At 38.7% G+C, this 17,252-nt stretch overlaps 1 protein-coding gene across 14 annotated transcripts in view; it reads left to right on the forward strand.

Annotated features, from left to right (window-relative positions):
- The window catches only part of KALRN (kalirin, RhoGEF kinase), a 515,157-nt gene that overhangs the window by 221,256 nt on the left and 276,649 nt on the right, over positions 1–17,252 (forward strand). For all 14 annotated transcript variants that reach the window (XR_001875782.1, XR_001875783.1, XM_017820865.1 and 11 more), the window contains exons 6-7: positions 7,663–7,785; positions 16,863–17,054. Coding sequence is in view for 12 of the 14 variants with exons in the window: in XM_017820865.1 (XP_017676354.1) it covers positions 7,663–7,785; positions 16,863–17,054 (315 nt within the window). In the remaining 2 variants the exon portion in view is untranslated. The remainder of the gene's footprint in view (positions 1–7,662; positions 7,786–16,862; positions 17,055–17,252) is intronic.

A 17,252-nucleotide genomic window follows, 5' to 3' on the forward strand; every position in this document is an offset into this window, starting at 1 on the left:
ATGAAAAAAATTAAATGTGCCATCAAAGTTTTCTTTAAGTACAAAATTTATTCTGGGGCCATTACACTGCTGCCTGGTGACCCTTCACATACCCAGCCCAGTGTCAGGGCCCTGTGGGCACTGATGGACATTGATGGCCCTGACCAACCTCACCTCCAACTTTTCCACAGCCCTGCCCTGCCAGGCCATGAGCTCTGCTGTGCCAGACACTGAACAATCAGCTGCTTTTGTGGCATGACCTGGGACCTTCCTCATCCTTGTGGACCTGTGCTGTGGTCACAGGGCTGTGTCTGAGCCTGGTTACCCTCACTGAACCTGATCCTGACCTGCTGATTGATTTCATAGTCAGGAAGCTTGGACTTGTTTGGCTACCAGAACTTGTGTGATGATCTGTTGTTTAAACCTGGTTACTATAAGCTCTCAGGGGCTGTGGGACAGGCTCTGATTACTGAGGGCCCCTGTTCTACCTGCTGGGTCTTTGTTTCTGGTTTCTTGCCCCCTTCTGGCTTCTTGCCCAGCTAGTCTGGACAGCCAGAATCAGCCCTCTGTTCCACTGAATTTAGCTCAGAGCTTAGGAGTAGGGATTTTTCTGTTTTCTGGGTAAATGTCCCGATTCTTCAGGCTGTTGGCATTTCTCATGTGCTCCTTCATGGAGATGTTGCACTTCTGTTGGCCTTTCCCAGGCCTTTCCCAGATGTACAGGTGACCTAGACACTAGTTCCAATTAAACTGCAGTTCTGATTCTAGTCTGGATGCAATAAGGGACTTTCTTGATTGTCTTTTATAAAGATAGCTCACATGCAAATCTTTCCTGGATCAGGCCCTTGCATGTCAATGGAGACGGTATATGTGCCACAAATCTGTTGCACAGTATTATTTTTTGTTCAAATACTGGCTAAATTCAATTGCAAAGGATGTAAGAAATATGTCTTCATTTTTGTTTAATTGAATTGCTGTGAATACTTGAACTCCCTTAATGAGATAGGAATAGACCTTGTAGCTGGAAACTTTGTAAACCTCAAGAGAGGGACTCTGGCAGTTACTGTTCTACGTGTGTTATTATTTTGTTTATATTGTGGAAACATATGAAAATGAACTTGCTTAGCTGTAGATGTTCTCAGAGTGGAACTTTCCACTTTCTGTTGTAGATTACTTAGTTTAACACTGGCCAGACAGTTTTGAAAATCTGAAATGCACATGGACTCTTATATGGACCTCTCTTTAATAAGCAATGTATGCTTATCTCCAGCCTTTCCCAACCTGTGGATCATGGATATTAAATGCCAACTTAGTAGTTGGTAAAGGTATTTGATAAAGCAGATTTATGGTTTGAGGACTCCAATTTGCTATAGCACTTGCTTTTAACAATTGTACGGGGTCCACAAACTGGAAGAGACGGAAAAGCACTAATCTAATAGGGATTTAATCTGGCAAGACATTCTTTTAGATTACCAATATTTTTCTCTTTGTTAGCAGCATATGGAGGCATAGTGGGAGAATGCATTTATGCCTGGTGCATTACATGTGAGACTACCAGGAGTTTATTTCAAGACCCTGCCTCATATTTTTCCTAAGTGCCCTTGAACCTGCTCTTATTTGGAACATCACCCAAGTTATTCTTTTCAGAGCAAATCCGGTAAACACTACTGGTCTTTGATACTATTTACGCAGGAGGCTGCCAAGAGAAAGATGGTAAGTACTGGTGATCCAGTACTTGTTGCTCTTTCATTTTTGTATCTTCTTTTCTAAAGTTGATGCCAGAAGCAAAGGTTATCGTACATGATTTCAACTGGAGTATTTCCAGCAAAAAGAAATCAGCATTCCACAAAGTGCTACTAGGACCTTAGTTGAGATTGAAAGATATCTGAACTAGAACAAATGCAGAGAGGTTGTGTGTCTTAAGATGAGTTAAAAGCATTGGGCTCTAGTAAAACAAACAGCAGGAGAGACAATGAACCTGCCCCAGTCCACACTGGAAAAGGTTAAACACCTGGGAGAAGAACTTTTTTAACTTGAAGGAAAATGTTAGCCTAAGAGTAAATGTGTATAAACTGGACATGAGTCTTATTTAGGTCAGAGAGTGTATGATGAGTTCAGTAATGAGCAGAAAGTTTCTGGAACTGCTTCTCATAGGAGGAGCTGAGCTGAAGCACTTCACTAGTTCTCAGGTGGAGCTCCATCCCTTTATGAAAGGAAATTTTATACTGTGGTTAGCTGCCAAAAGCAGTGATTGGACTTGATCCGTATGTCCCTTTGGGACCCTTTTCTTTATATGTATCCCATATTGTTCTTCGAGATGGTGTGGTTATAATGGTTATCATTCTGCCCTTAATTAACCGTATGAGTTTGATATTTATGGTTCAGAACTTACAGAGAAGATGATTTGCTACAAGCTGGTTCATAATTAATTCCAGCCCTCGTAGAGTGTTCAATAGATTTGGGATTTATTATTTTCAGCATGTATAAACAATTTCATTAATGAATATATTCAGTTCACTGGCTGCCAAAGCCATGAAGGCTCTAATCCTCCCATCGATAACACTTGGCATAGGGTGTGCTGCCAGCTCTGTGCTGGGCACATCATCCTGTGGTGCTCTGCACCACTGTTCCAGAATCCAGTGCTAATGCTTCTCAGCAAGCTCTGACAAAAGCCAGAGAGCAGAGGTTTTTATCTGAATGATGTTATAAATCTCATTTTATCTGAGGTAGGGCTGGACTGTGCACAGGCTGCATACATGCTGTTCCATATCCGTGTTTCTTCTCTGTTCTCAAACAGCTGTTCTCACCCTGTACTCGCTAGCCTGCCAGATGTTACAAATCCAGGGAAAGCATGGAGTCACATTCTCCCTCAGCAGGACTTATTCATGACCAGCTTGAGACCTGCTGTTTGGTCTAACGCTTAACCTGGATTTTCTAGTAACTTATCAACTAGGATGACAAAACATGAGGTTAAGAACTCATTGTTGCCAGCAGGACTGATGCTGGAGATTTGATCTGATACCCTGATCTCAAGTGAAGTGGCCTCAAGACCGCATGTATAATAATTACTGGTGCATGTATGATCACTAATGACAGTCAGGCTTCTCAAAGCACTGGGCAGAGACCCTTTGGATCATTCTTAGTTCTTCTGACTCTCTCATAAAAGTCTAATTTCCTTAATTAAATGTAGTGCTTAACATTCTTCAGCATATGCATTCAATTTCCTTTATGTATTGTTCGAAACGGGACTACAAGAGATAATCACATTGAAAGTTGATCTTCTGTTTTAAGTGTGCTTAACTCCTCTCCCCAGCATCTCAGTTACTGGAAAACTCCAAATGACTTAACTGGTCTCCAGATTATCTACAGCAGTGTGGAGAAGTGCTAGGCTGGGAGACATTGAGGACATTTGGTTAATGTGTTTTTAGTGATATAATGTCCAATCTTAGTTATTTTGTGCTGCTGTTTGGTGAGAATTCATGAATGCAGGAATGATTAGAAGGCTTACGAGAAGAATTAAGTCACTGGCAGTCATCATGACTCCAGCTAAGAAGTAAGTCATAGGAATAATGAAAGATCCAATAATTTTATGATAATCACTTGGCTAGGTTTGCTAAGACAGTCTTTTTCATGGATGGTATGAGATCAATTGATACAGTGCTGTGTAGCAATGTTAGAATGACAAAGGAAATCTCAGTTTGCTGAGACACTGTATCTGGTTTAAGCTGATCTCATAGAGCACATTTGCCAAATTTTGATATTTACTGTATTAAAAACTCACTCCTTTGACAGGGAAACTAACTTGTCAAAGGATCTTGAACGTTTTTTCAGGAGCCCAGATTAGCCCCTTGAAACTGGGGCAGTCCTCGCAGGGTTGAGTGAAACAGCAATTGTTGGGACATTGCCATGTTCACATCCATAATGGTGTGCTTAATTAAACAAACTAGGCAACACACTCACTTCAGGAACACAGGAAGCATCAGAGTTTCTCATGTGGAAAACAAGTTTAACCTGAAAGCTTTCAAGAAATATTGCTAGTAATGTGGGCCAGGCCAGACAATGTTGACAGACCTTCATATTGAAACCTCCTGGCCACACACTGCAAACCTGCTGCAAACTTTCACTCAGCATCACAAGTTGTCTGACATCTGGTTTTTTTCAGCACCTCAACTTTGAGTCATATTATTATGAGAAATTTTTTTAAGTCCATTTTAGACTTTGTGGTCAAAGAAAAGAGTTTGAAAACACAATCCATTAGATCTCAAAAGCAAATAAGACCCCATTTTTAGGTATTTATTTATTTAAATACCACAATTGTTAAGGAAATCTCATGACCTGTGGGACTGTGTAATACTTACTGTTTCCACGCATCTTTGATTAGGAAGGTGAAAATACAAAGTATTCCATGATGCCAGACTCCCAGTACTCTCTTCTGGGTACTTGGGAAAATGTCTACAGTTAAGTAAGCATTAAGCAGAAATGCTTGAGAAGTCTCTGAAGGAACCAGCCCTGGAAACAAAATCAGTGTAGATACAAATCCAAGCAGTACTGAGCTCAGACTGTGCTGTTTTGAGGGTCAAGTTGGCACTTCTACACAGCATGGGACTGTGCTATGCCAAGGTACCAGTTCATCTGGAACTTCTTTGGGTACCTCAGACACACTATTGCATTGCTTAGGGTTGGCATGTCTGCAATTTTGAAAAGCCCTGGCTACTATGTAAAGCAAGACTGTTTGTAAATACTGCTTGTTATTCATTAAGACTCAGGAGCAATGCCTGTTTTTACAGAGCAAAGTCATCATTAACCCTACTTTTGACTGTACTGAATCTGCATCTTTTTTACTCTGCATTTGTTCCGAGACATCTTGCTTGATTTTCTCCCAGCTCCAAACCACATGAAATGCAAACTTCTTCGTTCTGTGGGCATTTGTGTGAGATGTGAGAGAGTCAGGGCAAGACTCCAGATCATATTGATAGGGGATAATTTGCTACAGGCATAGGCCAGCTGAAACCAAAATATTTTTTTATGAATAATGTCATAGAAAGATGCAAAGTCTAAACTGAAATTGAGTCTCTTTCAAAATCTGTTATTGTCTGTGGATAGAAGTTTAAAAACCATATTGTTTAAAAGGTAGTACAGATTTCATCATCAAAGTCAGTTGCTCAGTGTTGCTCAAAACTCTTGAAGGACATCCTTTAAACTCTTGTTGTGTATTTCGGTTGATTAAAAAAAAAGACAAAAAAAGATTAATCATCTCCTAAAGTTCCTTTCTTTTTCCTCATAGTTTACTATTTTATATTAAAAGGCAGAAGCATGGCTTAACTTAAGCTGGATTCTCATCCAACAATATGTGTGTAGATTAGATGGAGGAAATGCTCCCTATCCACAGAACAATAGATTACTTGTTTAAATTACGTGTCTTAAAAAGATCCTGATTCGGCTTTACTGAGCATAAAATATTAAATTTACTGTTTATTTTTAGTGGATTGCTGCCAGTTTTCTTCTCCCTGAATGTCTTTAGATTGTTTAAAACATTAAAAAATGTTCACATCAAACATATATCTACTTACAAGAAATCTCTGTTGTTCTCTCAGCAGAGAAGTAAAATCTTGTTGTTGGGATGTGAACTTTGCTGTTATGGAATTTTCCTTTCTTTATTAGCTTTATGGCTTTTCTCTTCTTTTTTTTTTTTCCTCTAAGACCGCAAGTGTGGCAAATTATTTTGTGCTAATGTTGCTTATTAAATCTTCATAAAGTGAGAAAAAGGAATCCAATGAGAAAGCTTTAGATGCCTCTTCAAGCGTACTAGGTTGTTTTGTTCTGTTTAATTGGCAGTAATGTTTGAAACCCTTGACCTCATCCTTGCAAAAATGTTGTTAGTTATATTTCCTGCAAAAATGGTGATAGGCCTGATCAGCTCCATGGGTACAAATGAGAAATTAATTGTGTCATTGATATCACTTTGGACTTTCATCTTTGTAACCTGAACCAAAATTGGCCTTTAGGATTATTCATCAACACAAAATACAAGGTGGTGCAGACTCTGTAGCTGCAATTGTATTTTCATAAATAAAAGGTTAAAAAGTCAGGCATATGTGACAGATTTTTGGGACCAGGTTAGTGTAGCGTGTCTAGTGACACTTGCAATGTTTATTTGCCTTCTGTTGAAAGGGATATTCAATATTATCTTTGCAAATCCCCTGCACAAAGCAGTGCACTCCAGTGCTGAATGGAGTGCTCAGCATGAAATGTTGCTTTTACTGCAGGAGTCGTAGGTGCCCCATACAGGGTCTTTCCTCTCGAGAGCACCATCTCTACAGGGAACGGGGCACCGACCCTGAGCAACTACAGCATCATACCGTGCCTGAGCAGTGGGCTCCAAGTGTTCTTCAGCTGTCACAGGGCAAAAGTTGTTATTCAGGGCTAAGGAACAAACCAGCTCTTTACTGGAGGACATGCAACTATTACAGCAAGGATCTGGACTCATTCTGTGACTGTAAGGTGGTTACTCAGAAGCTGCATCGCTGCCTTTTGACCCTAAACCACTTTCTCTAACACCGAGGATTGTACTCACCTGAGCTCTGCTGCCTCTATAATTAGCTTTTCTTTTCTTATAAGGGATTAATGACTTAGGGTTTCATTTGTTTATTTTTTTATTATGAAAGAGTCCTTATTAATGGACAGTCCCCTACCTTGCTGGGATGGAGATGAGGGAAGGTGCTTTGAAGGGATTCTGCAACAAAAATATTTGCAGAAAAGAAGAAATCTGAGATTGTATTTGCCTGCAGAACTGTAGTCAGGAGTAAAGAATTAAAGGCTCTCACTTTCAATGCATTTAGTCTCTAATACAACACAAAACACCAAAACATAAATGCACTATCTCCTACCTGACTTTTGACAGTTTATAATGAATGAACGTGCTGCAGATTGAAATGTCACATTAATGTACTTCAAAATAAGGAGTGAGTTCTATCAGCTTTATTCAATATATTTCTATCTGTGTCTGAAGTACAGAACAATCCATTTTGCTTGGAAATACATTTGGAAGTGGAAGAAGTTGAAATGTGTGTTATTTGTAGATATTAATATAATACATTTTTTTTCTTTTTCTCTCTTCATTCCCAAAAATAATAAGTGGAAGATAGACTAGGTTATGGCTTAGGAATTGCAAAGACCTGGGAAATATAAGTGTAGGAAGTCAACTGGCTATTTGAATGTAACATTTGGAAACTTTATGTACAGACGAACAAGAAAGGGGGTTGAGAAAATTGCATCCATAATGTTTATGGAATTTTTGGTCCATTTGTGGATTAAAGGTACTTTATGAACTGCTAGAACTTTGGTCAGTGAAGCAATCCCTGATTATAGTTTACATATAGGAAAAGACTATGGGATCAGCTTTCTGAGGAACGTGCTTTATGAATGTTTTTCTGGGCCTATCATTCTGTTAATAATGAAATATGATGATAACTTCAATGCTTCCATTGCTCGACAACAGCTTATTTTAATGAGGAGCATAGATGAGGTGATTTTGTCTGTGTTGCATATACATCTCTGAGCATATACATATATGCATATACATATATTATGAGACATAACAGGATTTTTATATTTTGCACTGTCTCTCATTGTTTCCATCCTTGTCTAACTTTTTTTTTTCCCTTTGTCTTATGTAACTTGTAGATGTTCGACTGGATCAGCCACAACAAAGAGTTGTTCCTGCAGAGTCACACGGAGATCGGTGTGAGCTACCAACATGCCCTTGACCTGCAGACCCAACACAACCACTTTGCCATGAATTCCATGGTGAGTTGAGAGCATAGTGTGAACAACGCATGAGTGAGTAAAGGGCCTGCACAGGGGGCCACCTCTAGTTCAGAGAGCACCGTGGAACTGTGAAAGGTGAAGTCAGGAAGGTCAGGCTGGGCTGTGGCAGCAGCCCTCATTCTGCAAACAGAGTGTCGCTCTGTCCACCCAGACACTGATGTCACTGATAAAGTCGGAACGGCCAAAGCGACACAGATATCAGACGTAGTCCAGGTGTAAGGTGATCAGGAAGCTGTTTGTTGCTCTCAAGTGTTTCTTTTATACTCTTTGTACACTGTCGTGTCACAACACAATTGGTCAAAAGTCTCAGGCATAAAACACTGTATACACTTTAACTGGTAATACAGAAGACACTACACACACTCTTATTGGTGACACTGAAGACACTGTGCATGCTGTGACATGCTATCGGTGACACTATACACATTTTGATTGGTGACCTTTGGTCTGGGCTGCATTACGTTTATTCCATCCAGCATTACAGTAAATATTTCCTAAAAGTTGTTTAAATTCCTCGTCACTAATTGCCAGGCTGCTGACAGGTTCTCTGTCAACCCTGACACACTGATACATGATTATTTCCTTGACATAAGTTCAGCACAGTTCTGTGGAGTTAGTTTACATTTTGGGGAGAAAATGCAATATTTTTTAAGCTTTGACATTTCTTTGATGGGGAATTATTGAGAGCTATAGGTGGCACCTTAATAATTTATGTTTCTACACCCCTACCTTGCTAAGATACTTTTTAGAACCTTGAAAAAGAGACAATAATCAAGCTGTCAATTGTGGCAACAGTAGGATTTTGCCTTTTTCAATTATTGATCAGGCAGAATTTTTGAATGCAACTAAATTTACCTTTTTTTCTTTAAAAAAAAAAAAGATCATCACTATACGTTTATAAGTGCTTTCCTCATTTTCTTATTCCTTCCAGGCATAAGGTGTTTCTTCTGGAAACTGCTCTGCTTTCAGCACAGAAATGAGGACAGAATGTATTGATGTTTTGATTGTTGCAGTGGGTTAGAAAGATGCACGTCTACCCCCTGCTGCAATTGCACAGTGCAGAGATAAGCCCTCTCTGAATGCTCTCTGCCAAGTACACCAAAGCTTGCCCTCAGTAAACCAGCTCCTACAGGTGAACCTGCTCATGCTCTGCATGGTCAGGCTACAGCTGCAAGGAGCTGAGACCTCAGAGGTGTTGGTTGATGTTAAAGTTGAAGGTGTAAGTCACTGGAGAGCCACACCTGCTGTGCTGCTCAAGGACAAGGTACTGGAGAGCAGTTGTCTGAAATGTGAAAAAGAGGTCCTGGCTGCCTGAGGTTGTTAAAACCACACAGGCTTTCATAATGCTACAGGCATTAAACCTGGTATTCCAGCCAAATTCCAGCTTGAATTCCACCCCCCATTTGCACCTAGCTGGCTATTTTCCACTTAAAGCACTGTGCCCCACTAGGGCACTGCATAACAGTGGGAGATGAATAAATGTTTATAATGCCTATTAATGTATTTATTGTGATTATATCTGAAAGAAGAACTGAAAACCAGGCTCTAGGCACTGATTTATAAGCTTGCCCTCACAGTGCCATCTAGCAAAATACAGGATGGCACTGTCTCCACATAACACTTGCTGCTCTCAGAGTCCTAACAAATAAATGTGTCCTGGAGGTTAGTACATTAAAATTCATTTGGCTTATGAAAGATGCAAAGTTGGTCGTAATTCTTCAGAAAACACCAATAAACAATCAAGCCATGGAATTTTCCTTTATTCTTTTTTTGTGGTACTGGATGGTATTATTTTCTTAAAGTAGCTGGAAATTAAGCTTGGAAAGGGATCATTGCTATTAATAGAAAATTAACAAGTGACAGGGATGGTCCACCTAATGGAAGAAAAATTATTTTCCCCTATTCTTATTCCATCTGTCCCCAAGTACAGTAAGAGATGATGCCCAGTTCTGCCCTATTTAATGGGACTGAAACATAGGGGGGAATCCCAAAATGTAACAAAGGTGCCAAACCCTATGTATGTTCTTAGATAATCCTATGTTCTTAGATATTCCTATAGGAATATAAATAAAAAAGAGCAGTACAGCTGTATTTAATTTTTATATGCTATTTTTTGTGTAGCTTTAGTTGAATATTATACCTGGAATCCCCTCTGATAATGGGGTGATGTCTTCTGTTTGGTTTTGGATCAACATCAATTCATACAGAAAACAGGAACAGTTTATTCAACTTAAATTTCCATTTTAAAATTTCTTGTGATACACTTTCTCAGTAGGAACTTTTTTAAAAAAATTGTTCAATGGATTTCAGTTGTCAAAGAGAGATTATATAATGAGTTGTGGTATTGTTACTGCAGTGTGGCAAAGTCAGGTTAAAAAAGACTACAGAAATATTTGAGGATACAGAAGCAACTCAGGCCTATATTTTTCTTTTTTTTCTTTTCCTTCTTTTTTTCCCCCCAGTCTAAATGAGGCCTGCATGGTATTTTTTGGCAATATCAGAGCTTTACTCAGTGATTGAAATTCCTCACAATCAAACAGGTTTTTAAAGACTTTCCCTGTTGCTGAAAGGCCTGTATTTGGGCTGTGCTTCTGCACAACATTTCAAGAGGGTATTTCAATGCTGGGATTACACAGGCTGGCATGTGAGGTGAGTTTTACAGCCTGAAGAGTGGAATTAAACAGGGCTGTGGAATTAACCAGGGCTGTTGTCCTGCAGAAGTCTGGGCATCCTATTTTTGAAATAGCTGATGTGGGGATGTATCAAACTGAAAGGATATTTGGAAAATAGTGGGAAAAGTGTAATAACTGTAAGCTGCAGCTCGAACTAAACTGAAACTGCTGCTTTTATGTCAGCAGTGATGTACTTTTTTTTAGACGGAGAAGATTCTTTGCTAGAAAAATGTGGAGTGAGTCCCAGTGTCTCTGCAAGACAGCATTGTGAACATGAGGGTGTTGGCATGCAGGAGACATCACTTTGCTGCATTAGAGTGTTGAGCTGCATACTAGTCACTCCACAGGTGGTAAAGCATGCAGGAAGAATGAGAGGAGTCTGAAGCTAAAGCAACCCTTTCCTGTCTTATTTTTATGGCAACATCTTAGTTCACTTGTTCATGCTGCTGTTTGATTTCTGTTGGAAAATGACTAACACATATTATTTGGTGATATTTATATTTCAGTAAGAGTAGTAGGTTTAGGCCACTGTTACACTTAGGTGCTGTACACTTTCAGAGGAAGAAATGGTCTTTCCCTTGCTGTCGGTTCCCAAAGGCTCTGCTCCTACAATACTGATATACATAAAATACTTTTGCATATAGAGAATATTCTTGCATTAAGTTACCCACTGATAAATATGTGTGAAGTTAAGGATTAGGATTAGGTTACATAATACAAAAGGTGTTAGAGAGGAAAGTGTAGTTCTGGTGAATTTACTATTGGTTATGTACTCATTGGTGTTTATAGTCCAGTATTTCTCAATCCCTTCATGTAACACTTGGCTACAAAAACAAAATGACAGGAATCCTTTCCAGTTTCTTTACCAAAGAAAGGGGATAATAATACCCTTAGATTTGTTTGCAGTCCCAGGTAGAGTACTGTGACCCACACAAGTCTGAAAACTTAAGATTCTAGTGAGTTTTAATAAGATAAACCAAACATTTAATTCATATCAGATTTCTATCTGATGAGTCTTTCAGCTCTCTCATGCTAATCACAAAATTCAGATATTTATCTTTTTTTAAACTTTTTTTTGTTTTGGGACTTGAAATTGTTTATGGCTCATGGGGCTTTTTTGTCAATACATTAAAGTCAGTATTGAGAGCGAAGGAGGACAAAGTAGCTAAGGATGGCTGTATGTTTTGCAGGGAAAAACCCTACAAACTTCAGTGGAAGTTGGATCTAATCTTGGATTTCTAAGGTGTTTTGTTTTGATTGTGTTTGTTGTTGTTTTTTTTTCTTTACACTGTGCCTAGTGTCCTTTAAGCCTGGCATAACTAATAATAGTTAAAATATTGTCTTCAGTTCCTTTAGAAAATACACACTCCAAATGTTTATTGGGTCATGCTTTTTGTCGCATGATCTTCCCATACATCTCTATAGGCATGCTGTGACCAAAGCTCCTGCTTGGAAAAACAATTTGTTGCTCTGTTTGTTACAATAATAATTCTTCCTTTTAAATGATCAATGTGGGATGTGGGCAAATCATATATTTGAGGTAATAAACTGTAGTGTGTTATTTTTCTTTCAAATAAGGACCATAGATTATTTTTTTCCCCTGTGATTCAAGGCAGTGCTTGTTTTCACTTCAGATTCAAAATAAATTATGTTAGTCTTTATCACAGCTGTATAATGTTTATACTAAAGCAATAATACTTTTCACAAGGATGAATATTTAGCTCAGACCTTTTTTGAGGAATATCAATAGTCTAATAAATCCACTAGAGAACAAAACCCTGGTGTTTCGATATGGCACAAAGCAGACTGATTGTAGCTCTACACCTGGATACATGGTGTATGTGCCATTTGTTCTGAGTAACTGGAGTTATTCCTGTTGCTTTTGCCTGGACTTTTTTATGCCTGGATCTATTAACCTCCTTAAAGAATGACTTCCAACTTTCTGTGGGGAATGCATAAAAATGGCAGCATTCAGAGCTGTCATTGCTGCCTATCCTGCTGTCTGACACTACATGGACACCCATGCTGTCCTAAGTCACAGTATATTTCAAACACGTTACAGTTATCATGTGAAGGCTAATAGTGTCTGTTAATAATTCCCAACATCTGTCTTAAATGAATGGTATTTTTCTGTATGTAGGCAGAGCTAAAATGCCATCCAATATTACTCTGCAATAGGCTACATGTAATGGGCCTTGTTATAGAAACTTAAAGGTCTTAAAAGATATCTCATGAGTTTTTTTTGTCACTGAAACATTCTGCTTTGGAGTTATGTGTTAGGTTCATTTCACATATGGTTTCTAAACTCACAATAACACAGTGTAAACTGGTTATTTTTAAATTTTGTTTTAAAGAACAACTCAACAATCAAATTTCACCTTCAATTAATCTGCAAAACCCTTCTCTAGCAGCCCACCTTTGCTGCTTGCCATCACAACATCTCAACTAGTTCTCTAGGAAATGAGATGAACACAGCCAAATTCCTTGCAGATTTAATGCTTCTCACTCCTCATTTTTCTTTTGTGAGTGTAAGGTATTCTTTTCATAAGTGTATCATAAGAAAGTATTGTTCCAGCTAGGCTTGGAGGGTTTAATTAAGAGGGAAGGTCCCCCAGCATGCCTGCGAGATGATCAGGGCTGAATTACTGTATTTCCCTGTGGGAGATCATTCCAGAATTGAAACTCCACTACTGTCAGTGCTTATTGCTGAGACTGAGGGCTCTTGCCCTGCCGTGTGCTCGGGACCTCAGCAGCGCGTCCTTGTGCTGCGGGAACAGCTGCGTGACACACACTGCTGACCAGACTCAAGGCCTTGGTTAGGCAGCAGCAATGGACTAAGAATCGGTGCATAAAGAGGGGTATGTTCACTTGCAAAGCACTGCACAAGGCCTTCCTAAACTGTAAAAGAAACTGTTATGCATCATGATGCCAATGTACATGTGGGGAAATTTTTATTTTGTTTGCCAGTCTGGTGATTTTTAGAAGGCAAAAATCCCCTTTTTTTGACTAAAGTTTCAAAGCTGAAATAAAGTCAATACCAAATTTACTCCAGCATGTGGAGTGCTTTTGGAAAGTTTGGAAATACATGTAAAATAAAGTTTTTTCAATGATGAAGGATATATATTACCCAAACATTTGGTCTATCCTAGTGTCATGACTACAGAATGTCAACTGAAGTGCTTTTACTTCTATACATCAATATATTGTTTTCTAATTGTTTGACCTATTGTGGTCCTATATAGCTTTGCAGTCCTTTCTGGGGACACCTCTATTTTGAAAAAAAGGTGAGGCCTTAGATTAAGATTAAAGTGAGACTCTTCATGCATCTGATGAAGTGGATTTTCTGAGCCTAAAGGAAAAATAAAGTTACAGACATTAGTAGCTCTATGTAATTTGTATCATATAAAGATAAGAAGATCTATATAATAGTGACAAATAAAAAAAATCTTAATTCACTCAGTTTTTAGAGGTGAACAAACCAGAGGGAAAGGAAGGTTTAACTCTGTGAGATGTCGACAGTTGAATTTTGTCAGCATAGATTTTCCATTTTACTCAGACCATTACACATTGGCAGATAAAGACGAAAAAAAGGCACTTAACAATCTTGTGCTTCTTCAAGGTGGAAAAGAAATGTCTTGCATTTTGTGAACTGTGGTCAATTAAATGTTTTTCTCTTGAAAGTAAATTATGGAGTGCCTTGAAGCCATACTGCATTTTATATCAATCTGCAACAGAAACCCATATCTTCCAGTTTTTCCCAGGGATTTCTTCTTTTCCAGTAATAGAGACATTGAGCAAACGTCCTGAAATTGTAAAATATCTAGTAGGATGTGCTATCCTGAGTTCCAGTTCTTCAGCCAAATCTTTGCTCTGTCATGTTTTTCTGTGAGACCTTGAACAAATCTTGTGTGTCCAAACCCCACTTCAGTGTCTCTGCATCACTGAAATGGTATAAAAAAATGAAGATAAAGGGTGCATGTGTCAGGGAAGTGGAGGTATCTCCACTGAACGACTTTTTGGAGCTACAAAGAGCACATCCTGGTTGATACTGGATTGGAATGCTCAGAAACTCAGACTTGTTCAGAAAGGAGCAGGGGAAGCTCAGGGCTTTCCTGAGCCTGTTCCACTTGGTGCACTAAGAGTGGAGGTGTGGGCAGGTGATTCCCAAACTGCTCCTTGCTTTCTGCTGAAAAAGCTGTGGAGTTAGTGAGTTGGTACCCTTCCATGAAAAATTCTCATATAGGAAAGAAATTTCATCCTCATCTCTGTATAAAAATACAACAGACATAAAAAACTAAAAATGTCTCTGACTTAAAAAACAGACTCTCAGAACATCTGATGTAGTTCAACTAATCTTACCTTTACATTCCTGCTAGTTAACATGTCTATACACCAAGGAATTCACAGTTGTTTTCCCATTGCATTGCAGTGGCTGAGATAATTCTGCAAGGAAAAAAAAATAAAATCAGGATGAAAGCAACCATTTTTTACATGAAATCAAAAACTTCTCCAGCAATTTTTCTTTTCCTTCAAGCACAGCAAAGTTCCAGGTCTTGTTTTGACACAACTCATCCAAGTTTTAGCAACTATAGTGTAGCAGTGCAGTCATGCTACACTGCTTTCCACCAGAAGGACTGACCTGAAATATTGCAAAATGATCTTGGTTGAGGCTTAGTCATGAAGACTTTCTGGGAAAAAGACTTAAATATTTAGTCTGAGTTCCAGTTTTTAACCTAGAGGGACACAAAGAAGTTTTTGACTGTGGCTGGTGGTTAAAATTTCAAATCAGAGTATCTTTCTTTAGTGTACCTTAAACTCCAGAATAACTTTGATTGGTTTCTCTAACTGTACTGGAAAAAAAAGAAGTTCTTTAAAATTAATCTGACAATTTTGGGCCAAGTCCAATTTTTAAGAAAAGGCTTTGTGATCAGGGGAAAAAACACAACTGAAGGCTGAGTATTGCTTTAGATCTGTGTTATTGAGGTGGCAACTTTCACAGTCATGGTTTTACCAAGGAGAGCAGAGTGGCTGTATGGGGTGTGGCTCCATCCTTTTGCCCTTTATCACCTACAGATATGATGAGTGTACATCATAGTTATCCCTCACACTTTGCAGACATACTTTGCCCTGCTTTACAACTTAGTTTGGAACTGTACCTGACTTGGCAGTGCTCTGTTGTGTTTCATGTTTGGATTGGCAGATACCTTTCCCCATTGTGCTCCCACTCACTATGATGAGATCCTGCTCCAACATACACTTCCATCTCTGATTTATTATTTGCCCATGAGTAATACTGTTAAAATCATCAGGGCTATTGTCTGTCCTTGCGCATAAGGGTCTTACAGATTCTAGTCTCAGAAATTCCTAAAGCCCTTTTGAAATACTTCAGTGAGACAAGAAAGCAGCAGTAAGTCAACACTAGCAAAACATCTGAAATTCTGAGATGCTCCTTTCATCTAGTGAGGAGGAAAGAGAAAGGAAAAGTGCTTAGATCAAATGACATTCCAAAAATGTGCAAAACAGCTGTCATTTGTCTTTTGATGGTGCATCTTTGTAAGACATTGTCATGATGGCTATTTATTTTCAGCATTACATTCCTATGCAGAATGGGGGTATTGTAATGCAATTATATTGCTGTCCACAGTTCAGTTTGAGAAAAAACTGTTCTTCCACTTCTTCAAGGATGAATAAAAACTGTAATGGAAAATTCTTATGAAAGAACAGAAAATATTACCCTTTTAGTAGGCTTTTTTAATCCTTCTAAATGCAGAGTGAAGTTAAATAATATCTCTGCTAGAGAACAGCTTAAAATAGCCTGCAGAAAAGATAACATTTTAACTGAAGCCTATAATGTAATAGACATTTCTATGGAAACACTTATATGTCTATAGAATATCTTTATGAGCTCTTTTAAATTCTGTGAGACTTTTCCATTTGTTGACACTGTGTGTCTATAAAGGATTATCAGAGAGTTCTCAAAGGACAGAAAGCAAACATTTTACTTATGAATACATGGATATAGCATCCAGATATATGAAGTAATGCAACAGAAATAATAAAAACATAGAAACAATGAGTAGACCCTAACAGGGGAGTAAATAGGTGAAGTATGGCAAATTAGTTTTACATAAATAAATTCAAGTAGAGAAGGGGAGATAATAGTGTTAGATAATGGCATAGATGAGCAAAAAGATTCCAAAGGGATGTATTTTTAGAGTGGAAGGTAGTATGCCTGCTATTCTCGCATATTTAAGCAGGTGCTTAATTGCTCTCGCTGAACTGCTTGGCTTTACTCCAGCTGATGGTGTTTGGAATGTGTAATGAAAGCAGAGGGTAGTCACAGTTCTTCCTTCTCTTTATTTATGTGTGCTTTTTAATTTTCAGAACGCCTATGTCAACATCAATCGAATCATGTCTGTTGCGTCAAGGCTCTCCGAGGCAGGCCATTATGCTTCCCAGCAAATTAAACAAATATCCAGCCAGCTGGATCAAGAGTGGAAGAGTTTTGCTGCAGCTCTGGATGAGCGCAGCACCATCTTAGCCATGTCTGCTGTCTTTCACCAGAAAGCTGAACAGGTGAGTTGCTTTTGTGAGTGGCAAAACGATCCACTGCTACGTCGATAATGATGATGCTGCAATTATGACTTGATGGCTTTTGGCTTATGTGCGGAGAGGTTTAGAGCCTTGTTCCTAGTGGCTCAGTCTCTCAAAAACAAATAGTAACATTTCCACCCCTCAAACGGCCCATGTTCCCTGGTGGGTAAGAAATTATGT

Source organism: Lepidothrix coronata, unplaced genomic scaffold (assembly GCF_001604755.1).
Source record: "Lepidothrix coronata isolate B3197 unplaced genomic scaffold, Lepidothrix_coronata-1.0 Scaffold86, whole genome shotgun sequence".
NCBI lineage: Eukaryota > Metazoa > Chordata > Aves > Passeriformes > Pipridae > Lepidothrix > Lepidothrix coronata.